The 18,642-nt window shown below is 35.7% G+C and overlaps 2 protein-coding genes across 4 annotated transcripts in view; one reads left to right on the top strand and one right to left on the bottom strand.

Moving 5' to 3' along the window:
• Positions 1-1,809: 1,809 nt before the first annotated feature.
• Positions 1,810-11,496, top strand: LOC144969692 (INO80 complex subunit B-like). The gene is made up of 9 exons (XM_078908845.1): positions 1,810-1,968; positions 5,139-5,283; positions 6,360-6,397; positions 7,070-7,212; positions 7,954-8,005; positions 8,572-8,672; positions 9,063-9,122; positions 10,091-10,206; positions 11,150-11,496. Exons 1-9 carry the CDS (start codon positions 1,941-1,943, stop codon positions 11,319-11,321), a joined length of 855 nt encoding a protein of 284 aa, XP_078764971.1. The 5' UTR covers positions 1,810-1,940; the 3' UTR covers positions 11,322-11,496.
• A 2,000-nt stretch (positions 11,497-13,496) lies between these two features.
• Positions 13,497-18,642, bottom strand: part of LOC144968777 (uncharacterized) — a 58,036-nt gene continuing 52,890 nt past the window's right edge. For 2 of the 3 annotated variants that reach the window (XM_078907441.1, XM_078907442.1), the window contains 2 exons: positions 17,656-17,855; positions 14,873-16,059 (listed from right to left, as the gene is read on the bottom strand). In XM_078907441.1, coding sequence (XP_078763567.1) covers positions 15,727-16,059; positions 17,656-17,855 — 533 coding nt within the window. In that variant the 3' untranslated portion in view covers positions 14,873-15,726. Of the gene's footprint in view, positions 16,060-17,655; positions 17,856-18,642 lie in introns of all 3 variants that reach the window. The other variant, XM_078907440.1, reaches the window with a different exon arrangement.

The following is an 18,642-nucleotide window of genomic DNA, read 5'->3' as shown; positions in this document are numbered from 1 at the left end:
GTCCATTCTATTTATTAGCTTGGTTTTTGTTTTGCTTTGTTTTGTTTTGCTTTCTTTCTTTTTATTTATTTATTTTTTTTTTATCTGTATTTTTTGGGGGAGGGGGTGTGGGGTTGCTCATTCAGCCCACGCCAGCTTGTTGCTGGTTTCAGTTCTAAATTCATAATCAGAATTATGACGACCCAAGAAAGAGCACACAATTTATTATTTTATGACATTATTGTAAATTATTCTAACACTGGTATTGGTATGTCTCGACACTTTCCCAAAATCGTCTATTTGGAATTATTATAAAAGAATCCGTGAGGAGTGAAGATTTTAAGCCTCTCCATAAGAGTTATGGAACAAAACCATCGTATCGTAAAATGGCAATCGTTCAACGTGAGAAAAACAACCGGTTTGAAAGTCATGAAAATTTGTTACCTATTTCCTCAAAACGGTATCATGTCGGGCTGATTGAAAATGGTCAAAATTGATTTTATGCACAAAATCTATCAAACTTGTGTTGAGTTTTTGTTTTTTATTAAAGAGAATGATCAAAATCTGCTAAACTGACAAAACCACAGGATGTGTTGAGTTTTTGTGTTTTATTAAAGAGAATGATCAAAATTTGTTAAACTGACAAAACCACAGGATGTGTTGAGTTTTTGTGTGTTTATTAAATAGAATGATTGAAATTTGTAAAACTTACAAAACCAAGAGACTTGTGTTGAGTTTTTGTGTTTTATATAATATATGTAAAACTGACAAAACTCTCTCACCGAACTCAGATATAAAATGAGTGCATTGTCGTTAACAGCGTTGTCTCTGTCGGAAAAATGATTATATCAACTAGTAGTAGTAGTAGCGTATGGCTACACCTCCAAATTTATTTCGTCAACCCAGCTTCTAAAGTCTTCCTCTGCCCTAAGGATGGTTTCTTAGCCACCTTCAAGTTTAGTGACTGGACAGCGGAGGACGATGTGACCGCTGGTCTCTGGGGCTGCCTGACATTTCTGGCAGGTATCACTGTTTCCAAGTTTCCATCTGCACATATTTGATGCAGTTCTGCCATGTCCAGTTAAGAGGCGATTTGAGGAAATCCAGTATTTCCTGGAGTTATTGAATGCAGGCACTCTTTTGGTTGGATCTTTAATGATGTTTCCTCCTCTTGGTGTTTCCCTGTTCCACATTTCTCTCCAGTTTTCCTTCCATTGAAGTCTGCCATTTTTGTTAGGTGGAAAGGTCTTCTCGATTTAAGTCTAGTTGTTGAACGTTCCCCCTTTACGATTGATTTTATGGGAATGTTGTCTGTGGCGTCGTCAATTCTTGCATGCGTCTTTGATTAGCGTCTTGTCGACTTAGACTCCTGAGAAGGATCATCACGTTGCCGTCGTACAGGAGCTTGTGCGCTGCCATGACCCTGAAACGATACCAGCCTAGATCCAATCCTATTGGAACAGCTGAAGATGAGTAGCCAGACCAAGAATGATCCAAACCAGCGTCCAGACAAGGTTCTACCTTCTCCTGGACCCACACCTCCAACTCAATGAAAATTATATAAACTAACAGGCGTCATGTCTCGTCCTACATGTTAAGTGTTGCTGTTGGCTACGCTCGTAAAGCGCCTTGAGCACGTTTAGTAATTGCGCTAATTAGATGCTCAACTTTACGTAAATAAACAAATATATACATAAATGAATAAATAAAAAGATTAATCAATTATTTTTATTCAATTAATTAATTAATATTTTTATAAATAAACGAAAAGTAGGAATACGTGGCACAATGACCCGCTTGACATATTTTAGACTGCAGAAGACTATGATACTGAACGAGGCCAGAAAAATTAACTGTCAGTCCAAGTCGGTCTAGAGTACCAAAATTAAGCGAAATATATTTTTCCTCCCGCTCACAATTAAGCGTTTTATTTGATCACCTCGTCAGTCAACAAATTCAAAATGGAAACAGACGAAGGAAGCCCTGCAGGTACGATACGTGTTATATGCTGTCACTGCCATTATTTCCACTCAGACTCAAGACTCATCTTCTCATTCTCAGTCTTCTCCCACCCATTCATACCGATACCCCAGACCTCTCACTCTCACTCTCACATTCTCATTCACAACCATGACCATGGCAAGATGTCATTCTGTTCAAACTCAAACTCAAACCATCATGTCAACTGGTAATAAAACGGTAATTTTTAATTTGAAATGACTAGAAATGTGAAGTGAAAATTTTGCTTTTGCCAGTGGCCAGTAGTGTCTGATAGACTAGAGAGCTGAGCCGGTGTTACCAATACTTAGCTTCTATAACCAGGACAAATCATTCGTTTGGACAGAAAAATAAATAAAAACTTACCGCTTACCGTCAAAAGCAGTTTAGATTTGAAGATGCATTTGTTTTCTATCAAAAAACATTCGGTAATGGACAATCCTTGATGAATTTCAAAAGTTGTGTTGAAATTATATCCTAATTGTTTTCATGATTAATTCCTCGCGAAATCGTGTGGGCCCCGTTTCTGTTATCAAGGTTCCGCCTAGCCAGGCAGGGTTGCCAGATCATTTTTGAGTAAGAGACCAAACTAGCTATAGCAAGAAGCCAGATTCCTCGGCAGGAGCCCAAATACCACCAAACCCACCTTAGCCTCGCGAAAACTCTTTAGATTTGTTAAACAATTTAGATAGGATAAGGAAAATTCGTATATATAGAAGCATTAGCAAATGCAATCTGTGGCGTTAGCACGTGTTGCATTTAGATATTTAGATTGCGTTAAAAAATAATATAAATGAAGACTATTATTCGAAAAACAAAACAATCAGTGTCACTGGCAAAGGGTTAATTGCAGTACTCCTGCATCCTGTGAGACTCCTACGGCACTTGCTAATCATAAAAAAGGAAATAGCAGCAATCAACAATACTAAGGTGAAAAAAAAAATAAGAAAAAAAAAAGTGGGTGGGGGGGAAGAGCAAACCCAGTAGCAATGCAACCTTTTAGCGGCGAAATTCGATCTTTGACCTAACACCAAATCTTCTATCATCAAAAGACAAGTAACGGCAAAACTATTATAGACAATTGAAGTCCGAGTTGCGATAGTCTGACTACTCTCTTGGTGGAAACGCTGTATTCCCCGTTAACAATAATAAAGATAAAAGCAAACTACTATCTAAAAGCAAAAAATTAGCTTCGCTGTTAAGGGGTTAAGAACACCTGCAACTGCAACTGCCAGCATCCTTGAGATGCTCGACGTCACCAAGGTCACCAATCGACACGTCTCCCTCTCGTCGGCATGCACCCCCCCCCCCCCCCCCCTCCACTCTTTCAAGGTGGTGGTGGCGGCGGATAAAAAAGCCCTTTTTCTCTTTCATTCAATCAACTGGTCTGCTGGTGGACCCTAGGCCTCTCTACAAGTCCAAGAAATAATACTCACTTTTTCTCTGCTCCAACGAAAATATCTACCCCCTACCGGTCTAATTATTTGTAGCAGACGACAAATTTCTCAAAACGGTCACGTGACACTATAAAAACAACACAGGAAGTCCATGAAAGCTTATTTACGGCATTTCCTTTGAACCGTGTAAACAACAAAATTTCGTTTTCATTCGACTCAACGGGTCAGATTGGCCGGTATTTTTTTAACGAACTAAAGTTCTGAAAAATCAAAATGTTTCTTAGAAAGCTGAAAGATGCTAGTTTTTGAAACAGAGGTAGGTTTAAAAAAAAAATCTTTATATTTTACGTGAATGCATGCTCAAGGCGAGTTGGACGTGCAGCGGAGGTTGGTCGGCCAAAGGCGAGGCTCTCTAGGTTATTTCATTTTCAATTCTTTTTTCTCCAAAACTTACAATTTTATCTTATAGTGGCAGTCCTGTAAATGTGTATGTGTGTGTGTGTGAGAGAGAGAGAGAGAGAGAGAGAGAGAGAGAGAGAGAGAGAGAGAGAGAGAGAGAGAGAGAGAGAGAGAGAGAGAGAGGCTGGCATCAAAGTTTATGATGAACTGGTCTTTCATACATCCTGAGTGACTCCTATAAAACAAAAGTCTAGCCAGCCTGTTATCATCTCATAGCTGTGACTGTGATATCACTCTGAAAAAAGAATTGTAAATGTAAACATTAGCCTTGTACTTGTATGTCATTCAATTCAATGTACGGTCAAGTCTGATCTCTTATTCTAATTCTAATCCAGAACTCCACAATCTGGATGTCTCCATTATCCAGACTGGTCACTTGGGGACAATCTTTTTACCGTAAACCGGAAATTCTTTTTTCCGGATCCAAAAACTTATTTTTTGAATAAGCCATTGCAAAAGAGGATTTATGATTCTATAAATAGACCATCAAACTGACTAACATTGTCTGTCTGCCAACTCTAGAAGTATAATCCAATTTATAAAATTGGGTACCGTCAATTGGGGTAACTTTGCCTCAAGGGGTAAGATTGCCTCTGTGAATTTGGAGCATTTTGAATACTCTCAGCTTTATTGCAGTTATTTTGTGCCTATTAATAGACTTGAATTTTTATCATTGGAAATAATTGCCACAAAATTAAACAATCTCTTATTGGTGCAAAATTAAAGAGGCAAAGTTTCCCCTTTTGGCCAAGTTACCCCAGTTGACTGTAGGTTACTTATTTGTCTATACATTAGCCCTACCCCTACCCCCCCCCCCCCCTCAATCAATGTGGCGATGCAATGTGTGTGCAATAAATCGACAGGTGTCAATCATTTGTGACCGTTCAGTTTAGCTGCTAAATGATATCTTTTGACCATGAGTATGACAAATTTTGGATTTTTTAAAAATCGCCAAAGTTGTCCTTGCGAGGAGTCATTTAGGTGTGATCCATTATGAAAAGCAGGAATTATGTTCTTAGTAGAGTCTTAATTCTGTTTCACCAAAAAGTTGCCACTTAAGCGACGTTGGCATTTAGGGTCTCACCACCAGTCTTACAAGTTTGGTTTTGAGAAAAATTCTATTGGTTTATTTGACTCAATCAGAATATGATATATATTTTAATTAGCTCTGTACTCAATCTAAACATTGATATCATATAGAAAGTCTCATCTTTGGGGAGACATTCCCCAACATAAGAAACATGCGCGGTCTAAATAATTCTCTTAAGTTATTGATAATGAATCTTTCTACTTTTCTACTTCCAGGGCCACCTTCAAAGCGACATAAGAAACACAGAAAAAAGCATAAACACAGCAGTAAGGATGTGGATAATGAAGCAGCCATCGCATCTCCTAAAGCTTCTATCAAGCTGAAGCTGAAGCTTGGCTCAGAGACTATGGGCACAAAAAAGTTAGTATATCATTCATCTGTTAAGTGCTTTCTTCCCCTGTTTTGGTGGGGGGGGGGGGGGGGGTTGAATTTTTATTATGTTCAGCTTTGTGGTCTTGTGGTATGACACTCTGCTTCTTATCTGTAGGTTCCTGATTCATATCCAGCTGTGCACAGGCCTTGAGAAGGGCTCTTTATTCAAATTTTCTCACCATACTCATGGTGTAAATTGAGTACATTGATGGTAATTGCATTGTCTCTGTCGAAAAAAATATTGTTATAATAGTCCTTTACAGGCATCATATCTTGTCCTTCATGTTTTGTGTCACTGTTGGTTTGAGACTCTTATAAAGCACTGTGAGCATATTTAATGGATATTATGGTAAATACAAGCTCGACATATTCTTTACTAACACTAACATAATTATTTTCAGCTCTTTTACTTTCGGGAAACTTATGAAACTATTGTGCAGGTATTAAGTGTTATTTGATGTGCCTTAGGGAAAACTTTGCTGAAAAGTACTTGTACGGATTGATTGCATTGAACACTTTTGTAATTCTTATAAATTGATATATGTATTAACAGTATACATTGAATCATTGGTTAAAAAATCATTAATTTAATTTGTTTTTGTTTTTTTCTAATTTCTTTTAAAATCAGATATAGTCAGATCCTTAAACTTGAGTTTTCTACATAACAAAGAAGAAACATGTATTACACTGCTTTGTTTTACACACAACAAATTATATATACCCAACATGCCATGTTTCTAATTTATATATATGCAAACAACAACACGAGAGTTTTGAGTAAAAAAAATCACTCTGCCTCGAGAAGCTCGCTTAAAAATTGTATGAGGAATCTTGATTATGTTTATTTGTTTACAACTTTTGAAATTTATAGTTGTATTTATTTTTTTATTATTATTTTTTTTGGTGTTGTTGTTGTTAAACTTTTTAGGCATTATGATATAAGTGAATTTATGCTTCATTATAGATAATTATAATTCCTTAATATTTTTGTTTGAAAACCAAATGGTTTCCTTCCATGTCATCATGTTCTTTCTTTCTCTCTTTATTTCCTCCCAAACATTTAGTTTTACATCAAGTATGCAGTCAGACATCATCATCACAGGTATATTCAGTCATCATCAGTTATAATTTGCCTAATTAACCATTCAAAATTTATTTTCTACTGATATTGCCTTCGGCCTTCGGTGAATTCACACTATTGATGTATTGTGACTGTAGTTTATCCCTTTGAGTTTACTCTTACTCTATCCATCCCCAGGCCTAATTTATTTTACTAGAGAGCAGTCAGTCATAGCAATGCAACTCAGGGCTTCAATCGTTCATAGCTATAATTGCTCTCTTGCTAAAAACAGTAAGCCCTGTGGTTATATTCAGAAAAATGATAAAAGAAATTATTTGATCAGGTTGGTGTAAACTTGAACCCCCACAATTAGAAGGTTACGTGACTAGAAATTTAGTAATTAGCCTAAATACTTATTTTATGCTATAGCCTTTTGTCTTAAAGAAAACGTAGAAAAGTCTGAAACAGTATGTACGGTCCAATATTTATACTGAATTTAGAAGCAATGATAAATTATTGAATAAATTAGTTAAAGAATCAAAATTATGTTTTCCCTTTAATGAAATCAACCTTATGTTTTCTTGTAATCAAGATACTGGCTCTATTGAAGAAATTTTAAGGCAGCTCCATTCATTCCCTTACCTGCACCAGTGTTAAATTTGCTGGGGTAATAATCCATACAATTTGATATAAATTTGAGTCTTTCTTTTTCAGACAAAACATCTAGTCAAGAGAAAGGACAAGGAGAGATGTCAGAGGAAGAGAAATGGTTAGACGCCTTAGAAAAAGGAACTTTGAATAGCTATGGGGAAATAAGCTCTTCAAGGAAAGACCCTGCTACTCTCACTGCTAGGCAGGTGAGTATGTATATCTTGTCCATCCCTATCATTGATTACAACTAGAGAGAAATCCAAAATTGTCGTGGTCAAGTAGTCTTGTCAACTTCAAATAGATGTGTTCAATTATGGTGGTTATTTTGGCATGCACAATACGCTTCACATATCTATTTGACAGTGTAGAATCAAATTTCTATTCCTTTGTAGATGGGTGTGTAGATGGGTGTCCTTTTTCTCAATAAGTAAAATACCTGACACTAATACATATATAGACATGGTACACAACTTTGCATCACATCAGATTGATGTTATTCTTGTACCATGGAGAATTGATTGTGTAGCTTTGTCTGTTTGATTGTTGGAAAGAGCTTTGTGGTAGACGATAGCCTTTTCCAAGTATTGGCAAGTAATGGCCATTATCTTTTTAATGCCGGATTCACATGCCTCATGGCTATGATAGACTACATTCACAATCATGTCTCTGGTAACTGATCAAATTCTCTTCGACTAAAGTGTTGAAAAGTTTGAGGTCCTCTACCGTAGTCACTCAGTAATAAAAATTATGCTGTCCCTTTTGTTAGTTGAAATGTGTCCTAAAATGCTGGTTCAAATTTTTAGGCCATTCTTTTCTTACTTACTGGTGATGTACTTGACTTTTTGCCTTTTAAATCTTTACTCATCCAATAACCATTCTTTTTTTTCTTTTCCTAGTGCTTTACACAAATCCTGTAATAATTGCCCTCATTGTTTTTAACTCTTCAGAAAGCTTTGTTGCATGGGAGCCAAGAAGACACTTTGTTACAACTACCTTCAGGTCAGTCTAAATGTTCATATAGTTTCGTACAATTCTATTATCAGTTAATGGATAACTGAAAATCCCCCATCCTTTTTCTTTCTAGTTTATTGTGTTGTTTGTATTTTCGAAAATGCATCACTATTAACTGATACCTGGATATCAGGGTGTGAAGATTAGGATATTCTTTGTGATATTCTAACATTAGGGGGCAGGGTGGCCAAATAGATAAGGCAATGAGCCTCAATTGTTCACTTGTGATGTTGCACTGTGCTTGACATTTGGGTTATCTTGTTTTTTTATTGGGATATACCCTGAAAAAGAAATTCTCTTGAGATCGAATGTAGGGAATCTGTTTATTGTTTACCTTTTATAATGATTATCTCATATTAGAGATGTTTGCATTAATAATTGATTGCAAAATTCTTTACATTTTGTCTTAATTTATATTTAATCTCAATGCTGAATAATTCCATTTTTTCTGCTCCATCTCCCTCATTGTAGTATTTTTCTGTTGCAAGTTTGTAATGTACATAAATTCAAAGATATTTTTAAAAGTTGTTCTATATTCAATTGGTTTCTCACAGGTTACAAAACTGTAGAGTTGACAGATGAACAAAAACAGAAAAGGCAAGAAAAGGCAAAGCGGAGACGACAACAAGCAAATGAGAAAATTGAAAATGACAAGGTATGATATTATTACATTTACATATGTTCAACAGTTCTAAAGATCTCACTGCCTTATTATTTTTTTTTTTTTTTGCTTTAATGATAAGAAAGGAAAGATGTGGAGAAGAAAGTGAAAGAAAACAAAAGCTCCTAAGAAAATAAGACATTGCGTTGAGAGAGAGAGAGAGTTTAAAACAGACCTCATTAGTATCCAGTTTTATTATTATTATTATTATTATTATTATTATTATTATTATTAATATTATTATTATTATTATTATTATTATTATTATTATTATTATTATTATTCTCTTCTTTTTTTTCACGACATCTTCTTTCTTTAATTTTTTTCTTCTTTTTTTCCCTTTTTATTTCATAGACTATTTATCATTCTTGTTTTGATCCACAGACATCCACCGTACACAAACTTTTAAAGAAACAAGACAGCAAAGGGAAGCGAACTGGCAAGGTACTGTTTTAGTGCTTCTCTTTATTTGTTTGCAATGAATTCTATATTCAAATTCTCTAAACCATGGAACAAAAGCAATGTAGGATTCTCACCCAAAAGTCACAAACACAGACAAAGACTCCTAACCCAAATAATCACAAATACAAACACAAGCAAGCACTCACACAAAGTTTTGCACACATTTATTGACTGGCAAAGCAATTTTAAAATCACCTTTCTTTATGGGCTGGCAATGTAATTACTTATATATGTATTCTTAACAAATTGAAAATGTTCTCAAGTTGTTAGTCCCACTGAAAAATTTGACGATTTTAGAAAAGGGATGTAATATGTACTGATGTTAGATAGATTCAAAGATGAAATGTAAAAATTCACCCCCCCCCCCCCACCCAATGAATGTATTGGCTGTGAGAGAGTTGATGTGTGGTGGAACATTAAAAAAAAAAAAATGAGCTTTTATATAGCGCAATATCCACTTAACGTGCTCAAAGCGCTTTACAAGGGGTCCCTGGTCAACAGCAACATTTAACATGTAGGACGAGACATGACGCCTGTTAGGCAATATTACAATTTTTCGGACAAAGACAACGCTGTTAACGGCCATGTACTCATTTTACATCTGAGTACGGTGAGAGAATGTGAGTAAAGAGTATTTTCCAAGGACTCAACTATGCGTCGAGCGAGGCTCGAACCCAGGACCTTCCGATCCGAAAGCGAGTGTCATACCACTAGACCACATAGCCGCACAACATACAGGTGCCGTTCCTCAATCTTCAGAGTTATCTAGAGTACCAATGATAATTTATCATCTCAAATGCTCTAAAGGTTTGGGGAAAAAATGAGGCTTTTAGGAAGTGTTGAATATACTCCTCCTTTGTTTATTTTTTGTTTCCATTAGCACTCATGAATGACACTTCTCTTTGAGATGTTTGTGATTTATGATGAAATTTCTTTTTCTGTTTCCTCAGGGCAGGGGAGGGAAAAGTATGAACATCCCTAGGATAGTATACAAAAGTAACATCACTGGAATCAGCATCAGTCTCCCACCTGACATACCGTTTCCCATGGCAGCACAGGAAGAGAGGTTTGTGTCCATGCCATAAGTCATGGTATTTTCTTTATTTTACTCTTATTAAGTTCTGAACCAATAGCATTTCAAGCGTCAAAGGTAAACAATAGCAATTTAACTATTATACTTTTTCCCCCGGTTATTATAGAGATGGACGGCAGGTGAAATTGCATCATATTGAGGATAGAGACCTGCCAGTTATATCAATTTAATCAGTATATATTACACGGGTTTTTAGGAGGTCAAATTTGGCCAGATTCTGATCTAGTTTTCTCTCTGGGTTGGGATTTTTAACACAAACTTTAAATTTTTAAAAATTATATTTTATTTTAATACTCCGAAATGAATATGTGACCAAGTAAAGCTATTTATCTAAGCTTTTTAAAAGTTGCAATTCATGCATATAATGATGGGAAAGCATGCATTTTAGGTTAATATCAGTTTTTAAGAATTCAAATTCAGATTTATTTTCTCTAGAAATATAAACATATTTGTTTGCTGCCTGTTGCAGGTTATCAATTTCATTGTGTCATTTTGTAATTGATTACTTATGGGGGGAGGGAAGAGGGAGGAGCGAACTATCCCTATAACCTCTGTGATTTAATCATCAAGCAACCAAAAGAATTGAATTCGATTCCTTGATGATTTTGCTGACTGGATTTTGCTGACTGTTCTTCTTTTTTTTTTTCTTTCCTACAGCCAATTCTATCATAATGATTAGATTTTTTTGTTTGTTTCATTTATTTATTACTATTTTATTTAGTTAAATATGATATACAGGAACTGTATCGGCTGCAGAATAGTAAGTCTGTATTGAAAAAAAATGTGGAAATAAAGAGAGCAGTGAAGTGCTTAGGACATAATGTTTACTTCGAATACGTGCTATATGAATGAATTATTTTCTTTTAAACATGATTGACAGGAGTTTGTTACATATTTATTTTCTTCATCTCTATAGGACATATCCTAAAGCAGAATCATGTGGTGTTGATGGTTGTACTAACAAAAAGACATCAGTTTGCTCCAAAAGTAATGTCCCCATTTGTGGATTAGCCTGCTACAAGAAGAATCTCTTAGTGTGGAAGACGCACGAGGAAGCCCTGTTGTCAGAGAATGTAGTTTGTGGATGAATGAGAATCGAGGGTGAGAGTGGGATTGTTGGGAAATCTTTGAAATAGAGACTGGATGGGATGTGGTGTTGTAACTACATGTGTCAGTTTCAGAAAGTGATAAGATAAAGAGCAAGAGAGAGAGAGAGAGAGAGAGAGAGAGAGAGAGAGAGAGAGAGAGAGAGAGAGAGAGAGAGAGAGAGAGAGAGAGAGAGAGAGAGAGAGAGGGAGGGAGGGAGAGGAGGGAGGGAGGGAGGGAGGGAGGGAGAGAGAGAGAGAGAGAGAGAGAGAGAGAGAGAGAGAGAGAGAGAGAGAGAGAGAGAGAGAGAGAGAGAGAGAGAGAGAGAGAGAGAGAGAGAGTTGTTTTATTACTGGACTTGTTCAAAATATGATATATTAAAATGCTTATTTCAAACAATGGATGCAGTTTGATAAATAAAAGGAAATATTTCAAATCTCATTTTACAACTTTATCTCTTAGATTTTTGCTATTTTTTTCATTTGATAAATGAAGACGGAGGGGGGGGGGGGGGGGGGTGAGAGAGAAAATAATATTTTCACAATTTTGTAACAACTCTTGTTTGAGATGGAAGTGAAGAATATAACATCTCTAATTTACCCAATTTTAGTGCTCTTTAAATGTGTCAGTAGAGCTTCTGTTGGAGGACTCTGTGGTTAGCTCGCCTGTCTGTCAAACAGGGAATGAGGACCTGCGTCTGTTTAGATTTCTGTCATTTTGTACGCTTTTCATTATTTTGTCAGTAATTTTTTTACTTCAAATATTAATAAATTAAGATGACACACAATTTGTTAAAATTCTCAAAACTGACACATAAATGAAGTCTTGGCTTAAAAAATTGTTGACAAGTTAATGATCATCTTAATTCATAGGTATTGGAATGAATTGCCGGCCAAAATAATAAAAAGGGTTTTGTACAGCAGAGTAGGCCTGGGCATCCAAAGCCAACTCAACCAGTTTTAATAGAATCAACGATTAGATTCTTGAGCCGATTATCAACTCTCAACTCCAAAGTCTATCTAAGTCAGGGAAGCCAGTTTGGTATAATTTTTTGTCATTTAGAAGTTTGTTTGAATTGTGGTTCTCTTTTTCTCATACATCACAAGTTACTCCTTTTTTACTTTTTCGTCTTTTCCCCTTCTTCTTCTTCTTCTTCTTCTTCTTCTTCTTCTTCTTCTTCTTCTTCTTCTTCTTCTTCTTCTTCTTCTTCTTCTTCTTCTTCTTCTTCTTCTTCTTCTTCTTCTTCTCTCTTCTCTTCTCTTTTCCTCCTCCTCTCTCCTTCCTCTTCTCCTCCTCTTCTTCTTCTTCTTCTTCTTCTTCTTCTTCTTCTTCTTCTTCTTCTTCTTCTTCTTCTTCTTCTTCTTCTTCTTCTTCTTCTTCTTCTTCTTCTTCTTCTTCTTAACAACCTCAGTTGCATGTCTAAACTATCAAATTTATTTTGGCCACATAGGAAAATATTAATAACTTCCAATTCTCTCATTTGGACAACATACGTGATTCCTGTTGACATCAGACATTTAGCTGATGAGTTATCTAGACCCTCTCGTCAATCTGATTTTTTTGTAATGTATCTATGTTTTGATTGGAATTTTTTTGTTTGTTTGTTGTTGGCTGAAAAAGGGTTTTGAGCCAAAAATGTTCCATGTTTGGTATTTTGTTCTTTTTTGAAGCTGTTTTATTTATATTTTTTTAATACTTTTAATAGTCCACAGCTTCTAGCTGCTTAGTAGTGCGGCTATGTGGTCTAGTGGTATGACACTCACTTTCAGATGGGAAGGTCCTGGGTTTGAGCCTCGCTTGGCACATAGTTGAGTTCTTGGATAAGACTCTTTACTCACATTCTCTCACCATACTCCGGTGTAAAATGAGTACCTGGCCGTTAACAGCGTTGTCTCTGTCCGAAAAATTGTAATATCGCCTAACAGGCGTCCTGTCTCGTGCTAAATGTTAAGTGTTGCTGTTGGCCAGGGACCCCTTGTAAAGCGCTTTGAGCATGTTAAGTGGATATTGCGTTATATAAAAGCTCAATTTGTTTTTATTTTTATTTTTTTAGTATCACTCTTTCATGGAATACCAAGTGGGTGTGGCATTGCAGAACTATGCAATGGAAGTGGAACAAGTCATCAAATTAATGAAAGAGTTTCTAACCCTTTGATAGTGAACACAAGGGCGTGGATGATAGAATTATTGTATTTATTATCATTATGAGATCATCTATTAAATCAATTTGTATCAACGGTGTTATTAAAAAGAGATTTTAAAGGAATAAACTTACAGTGCAACCAGCTTATAATGTCATGGAAGGAACTGCTGAAATTAAATCTTTATAACCGAAAGCTCTTTTGATTGATCAATCCATAACATGATGGGAAAAAGGGGAGACTTTAAAAAAATGTTTTTAAAGTGATGAAATGATATGGTGGTTATGAGACAATATGCAAAGCTATGAAAAGGAGTCATATCGTGAAGTAGTGATATGATATAGGGAGTATCTTGTGCTATTTGACTATATTATTGTCGGATCTGACAGTCGAAATGTCATTATAAGTGCAGAATTTCCTTTCATATACATAGAAACAGAAAATAGGACTTGTGATGTGACATCCTCATAAAAGGAGGTTGTATCTGATGCTCTAAGCTAGTTGCACTGCATTGCAAAAAATTAAATATCAAGACTAAAGACACATTTTTAGTTTAATTGTATGATTGCAATGTGGCACTTTGAAATGACTGAATTATTTGAGGGCTTAGCAATAGACTTTAAACATAATGCAAATGAATATTGGTAATATACAATGAAACAAAAGGGCTATCAATATATTTTTTACCTTATAAATATCAGGTATCCATACACCTAACATTGATCTCTGCGTTCTATTTTTAATTTTTATACTTTGAATGAATAACAAAATATTAAATATTTTTTAGCATGTTCTTTATTTGCTTTTTGATCAAATACGTGGCACCGATTTCCTTCTTTAATCAGTTTTAAGTCACCATTGGAGGCCCCGATTGCTCAGTTGGTAGCTCTCACTTAACACACAAAGGGACTGAGATTGATTCCTGGGAGTCGAGATCTTTTTCTGACCCCCTGCCCACCGAGCAGTGAATGGATATAAAATAATGTCCTATCCAAAGAATGGCAAGCAATTGCTATTATTTGTTTCACACTATAGAAACCCGGATAAACTCCATAGGCATAATGGCTCTGAAGGACTACTTAAGTCACCAGTCATGTGTTCTTTAAAGTACAGACATTTGTGAGAATAAGGAAATTCGTTATGGCACATATGCAACCATTAAGTTCATTAAGTTATTTATATGGACATAATGTATATCAAGTATTATATGTTGTTTTTCATTATCCTATACTTACACCAACTATATTAAAACTTACTCAGACTCAACAATCAGAAGAAAAGTTTTCATTCATATCTCAATTTTACACAAGGAAAGAAAAATTCAATTTACTGTAACGCACATTAAAACTGCCACCCCCCCCCCCCCCACCCTACACTCATTTATAGACAGCCTGACAAACTGATTTGTTGTATTTTTGATTGATTGATTGATTTTTTTGATTTAAAAAATTTTTTCTTCTTTATTTTTTTAAATACATATTTGTCCAGAAAGGGAAGCTATGAGTAAAATAAGATACCAATTTTAAGCCATATTACAGTTGTTTCTCTTACCTTACGACTGAAAATTCACAATGGTTGTAAAATCGTATTTTAATATAAATTCAGTTTTTCTTCAAAGAAATGTAATTATGTATTCTTAACAGATTCAGTAGGGAGGCGATTGTATTTGAAGAGTCATCAAAACAGTAAAAAGGATTCAGATTTGTTTCCATCGGACTGCATACGTCAGTAAAAATTCGATATCACCAACTCCAAAGCGAACTGTTCTATAACACAGCTTTGATTGTCCTAGATGCCCTTCACACGAGAAAACTGGTGCTAATGATTTTGTCCAGGAGAATAAAAATGTTAAATATGCACATTTATATAATACATTTTCTCGGATTTTCTCCCAATTTTAGTTAGCTTCTTACTCCATTTATTCCCCTAGCAAGTTATGAGGAATCATTCCATTTATATCAGAACAAGTCATCTTTTGTACAGCACTCTCAAAATACATGTAACTTCCTCAAGTCAGGTATTCATTCACATTGGATTTTAGTTAAGCATTTTATGTAACGTATCTACCAAATACACAGCACAGTGTTCAGAACTTTTTCATAGTTATTGTCCCCGATTGGTCACTGAACCTACTCAATAATGCTTGACTTACAAATCGAGACACCGCACTGTTTGACTACTGACACCACACATAAATGTCAATAGTCTTTGATTGCCGTCAAGAGATATTCTTAATAAATGTTTGCAAGGTTCATTTTACCATCTTTCAAACCATCTTGATGTCCGACACTCCGTCTTTCTGTTTTTCTGACGATTTCAATGCACTGATGACCTTATCTAATCTATCAGTTTTTTGTGTCACCTGCGTTGATTTAGGAGGTTCGGGTGGGATCAGATTCACCGTTTGTGTTGTAGGTTCGTTTATTTCTTTTATTTCTTCGTCAATCTGTTCATTGCTGAGCCCAAAGAACTTAGCACATCTTTGCACCTTTTCCATAACCGAGTCAATCATGAGCTGGAATACCATCGACAACATGGCCAGGCCTACTAGAAGGTAAAGAACGCAGACAACTCTCCTCTCGTTTGAGCCTTTTTCATACTGCAATGAAATAAGACAACTATTTTAGTTGTACACAAAAGAGTAAATTTATAATTATAACTAATTATTTTGTAATTTATAATGCATAGAAACATTATAAGGCAGATAAACGGCATTTTGGATTTAAAAGTTTCATGACATATCTTAGTTTTATACATACATGTGGATTAAAATGACGTTTCACGCAAGAATATATTTTTTTTTACACTGAGCATTGATTTTGTCGTGATGCTACATTGGAGCGTGACAATTAAATAAAAGGATAACGTCATTTATTTCATTGTCAAAAACTTTGTGACTTAGTAATCGAAAATAAGTGTATATCATTCTCCAATGTAGACACATTTATATGATTTATAGTTTATATAAACTTATAGAAGTAAAGTGAGCTTGGCATGATTTTATTTATACACGTACACGGACATGCGGCATAACAACAATACAGACACACACGTATCTAGGTTACAACACTTTTCAAATTCGATGATGGGATAGTTATCTGGTTTTATTGAGGGATAGAGAACGCATAGAATAATCACAAATAGATAGTATGTTCATTTTACTCAATTTTATAGATAAACCTATAACATTTGGGTATAAGTATAATGGAAGTTTTTTTTTTTTTTTAACGTTATCATTTGTTTTTCATTTCATGCTTTTCCGGAAAAAGTTGTCTCCCTTTTGTCAGAGCCCTTTTTTAAACCAGACTGCTACAAGTTTGATTATGACAGCCACCACCAAGACCATCACCATAATCGTTACTACTACTATAACTACTACTACTACTAGCACTACTACTACTACTACTACTACTACTACTACTACTACTACTACTACTACTACTACTACAACTACTACTACTACTACTACTGCTACTACTACTACTACTACTACGACGACGACGACGACATACTACTACTACTACTACTACTACTACTACTACTACTACTACTACTACTACTACTACTACTACTACTACTACTACTACTACTACTACTACACTACTACTACTACTACTACTACTACTACTACTACTACTACTACTACTACTACTACTACTACTACTACTACTACTACTACTACTACTACTACTACTGCTACTACTACTACTACGACGACGACGACGACGACTACTACTACTACTACTCTTACTACTACTACTACTACTACTACTACTACTACTACTACTACTACTACTACTACTACTACTACTACTACTATATTTTCATAAATGATCTACCAGAAGTATTACAGACAGAAAATGCCCTATATATGCTGATGATTTAGTTATGTGGTAAACTACGAAACACCTACCAATAGCTTCCAATAGACTAAATGAAGATTTAGTAACCTTAAACACCCACTTGGATGAATGGGAGCTAAAAAGTAATTGCAATAAAAGTCTACTCTATATTTACTAAGAGCCATTCTGTTTCCAAGAAAGAAAGAAATCTCTCGATCACAAGGCCATTGACTAGAGAAAGAAGAAAACCACACATACCTAGGCAAACAATTAAACAGACAACTATCTTTGAACAAACACACACAGAATGTAAAAATCAAACTTTTTTTATCACGGGGTTTTGGTCTGCTTACCTGCCCGGGCACAAAATCGCCAAATCCAATTGTGCTGAGAGTGATAAATGAAAAGTAAAAACCGTCAAGGAAACTCCAGTCATCCTCCCAACTGGAGAATATTAGGGCGCCCAGCAAAGTGTAACCCAGCATAATACAGAGTGAAACCAGGATGGGTACCCTTGTTTTACCCTTGCATATGTGTTCTTTTTGCTCATCACCTGAAAATAATAAGTGTACATTTGTTTTTTTTTGTTTAGTTTTTATGTTTTGTTTTCTCTCTCTCTCTCTCTCTCTCTCTCTCTCTCTCTCTCTCTCTCTCTCTCTCTCTCTCTCTCTCTCTCTCTCTCTCTCTCTGTGTGTGTGTGTTTGTGTTATGTTGGGGATTTTATTTTGTGAGAAGGAGGGGGGGGGGGGGGTTGTTTTATGTCTGTTTGATTTCTGTTTTGATTTTGCTTTTGCTTTCTTTTTTTCCCATTTGTTTAGTTTTTTATTTAGGTTTTTCATATTTGAAAATTGATCTTAGACGGTCTATTTGTTAGTATTTTTTTTTTCAATTATTCATTCAGTCAATACAGGATAATATATTGATATAAATCATTTCTATAACATATATCAATCTCAATGCGCGTCACACTTTACCTCAAAACGTTGGTTGTCACATAACACCTGTCTCTTGCCGACTGTCTTTTAATACAAAACACTCATATTATACGTCCCTGTTTGATTATGTGGGCTCGTGGTATGACACTCGCCTTCAGTCACATTATGGACGGCGCCCCTGTTTTGGAGCGAGATAAATCCCGGCAACCCTTGTGCGCAGCTTCCCTGACCACGAACAGAGATGCATATACGAGATGGAAGTCGGTTTGGACGAGCTCAATCCCTCGAGGGGGCGGGGACATACACTCCTCGAAACTACGTGAGAAGTTGCTAGGCTTCTCCACCAGTAAGAGGAGACACTGAGTGGTAGCGAATTGGCTTCGGTCGAGAACCTGCCCAACGACA

The sequence above is a fragment of the Berghia stephanieae genome, chromosome 3, assembly GCF_034508935.2.
Source record: "Berghia stephanieae isolate SIO BIC M18660-M18661 chromosome 3, UCSD_Bste_1.3, whole genome shotgun sequence".
Lineage (NCBI taxonomy): Eukaryota > Metazoa > Mollusca > Gastropoda > Nudibranchia > Aeolidiidae > Berghia > Berghia stephanieae.
This window is presented reverse-complemented; position numbering and strand designations above follow the sequence as displayed.

Bases quoted from the DNA above. Each gene is read 5' to 3' on its own strand.
- LOC144969692 (XM_078908845.1), top strand. From the start codon at position 1,941: ATGGAAACAGACGAAGGAAGCCCTGCAG. The intron at 1,969-5,138 runs GTACGATACGTG...TTCTACTTCCAG, and splicing joins AGACGAAGGAAGCCCTGCAG to GGCCACCTTCAAAGCGACAT. The intron at 8,006-8,571 runs GTCAGTCTAAAT...GGTTTCTCACAG, and splicing joins TTTGTTACAACTACCTTCAG to GTTACAAAACTGTAGAGTTG.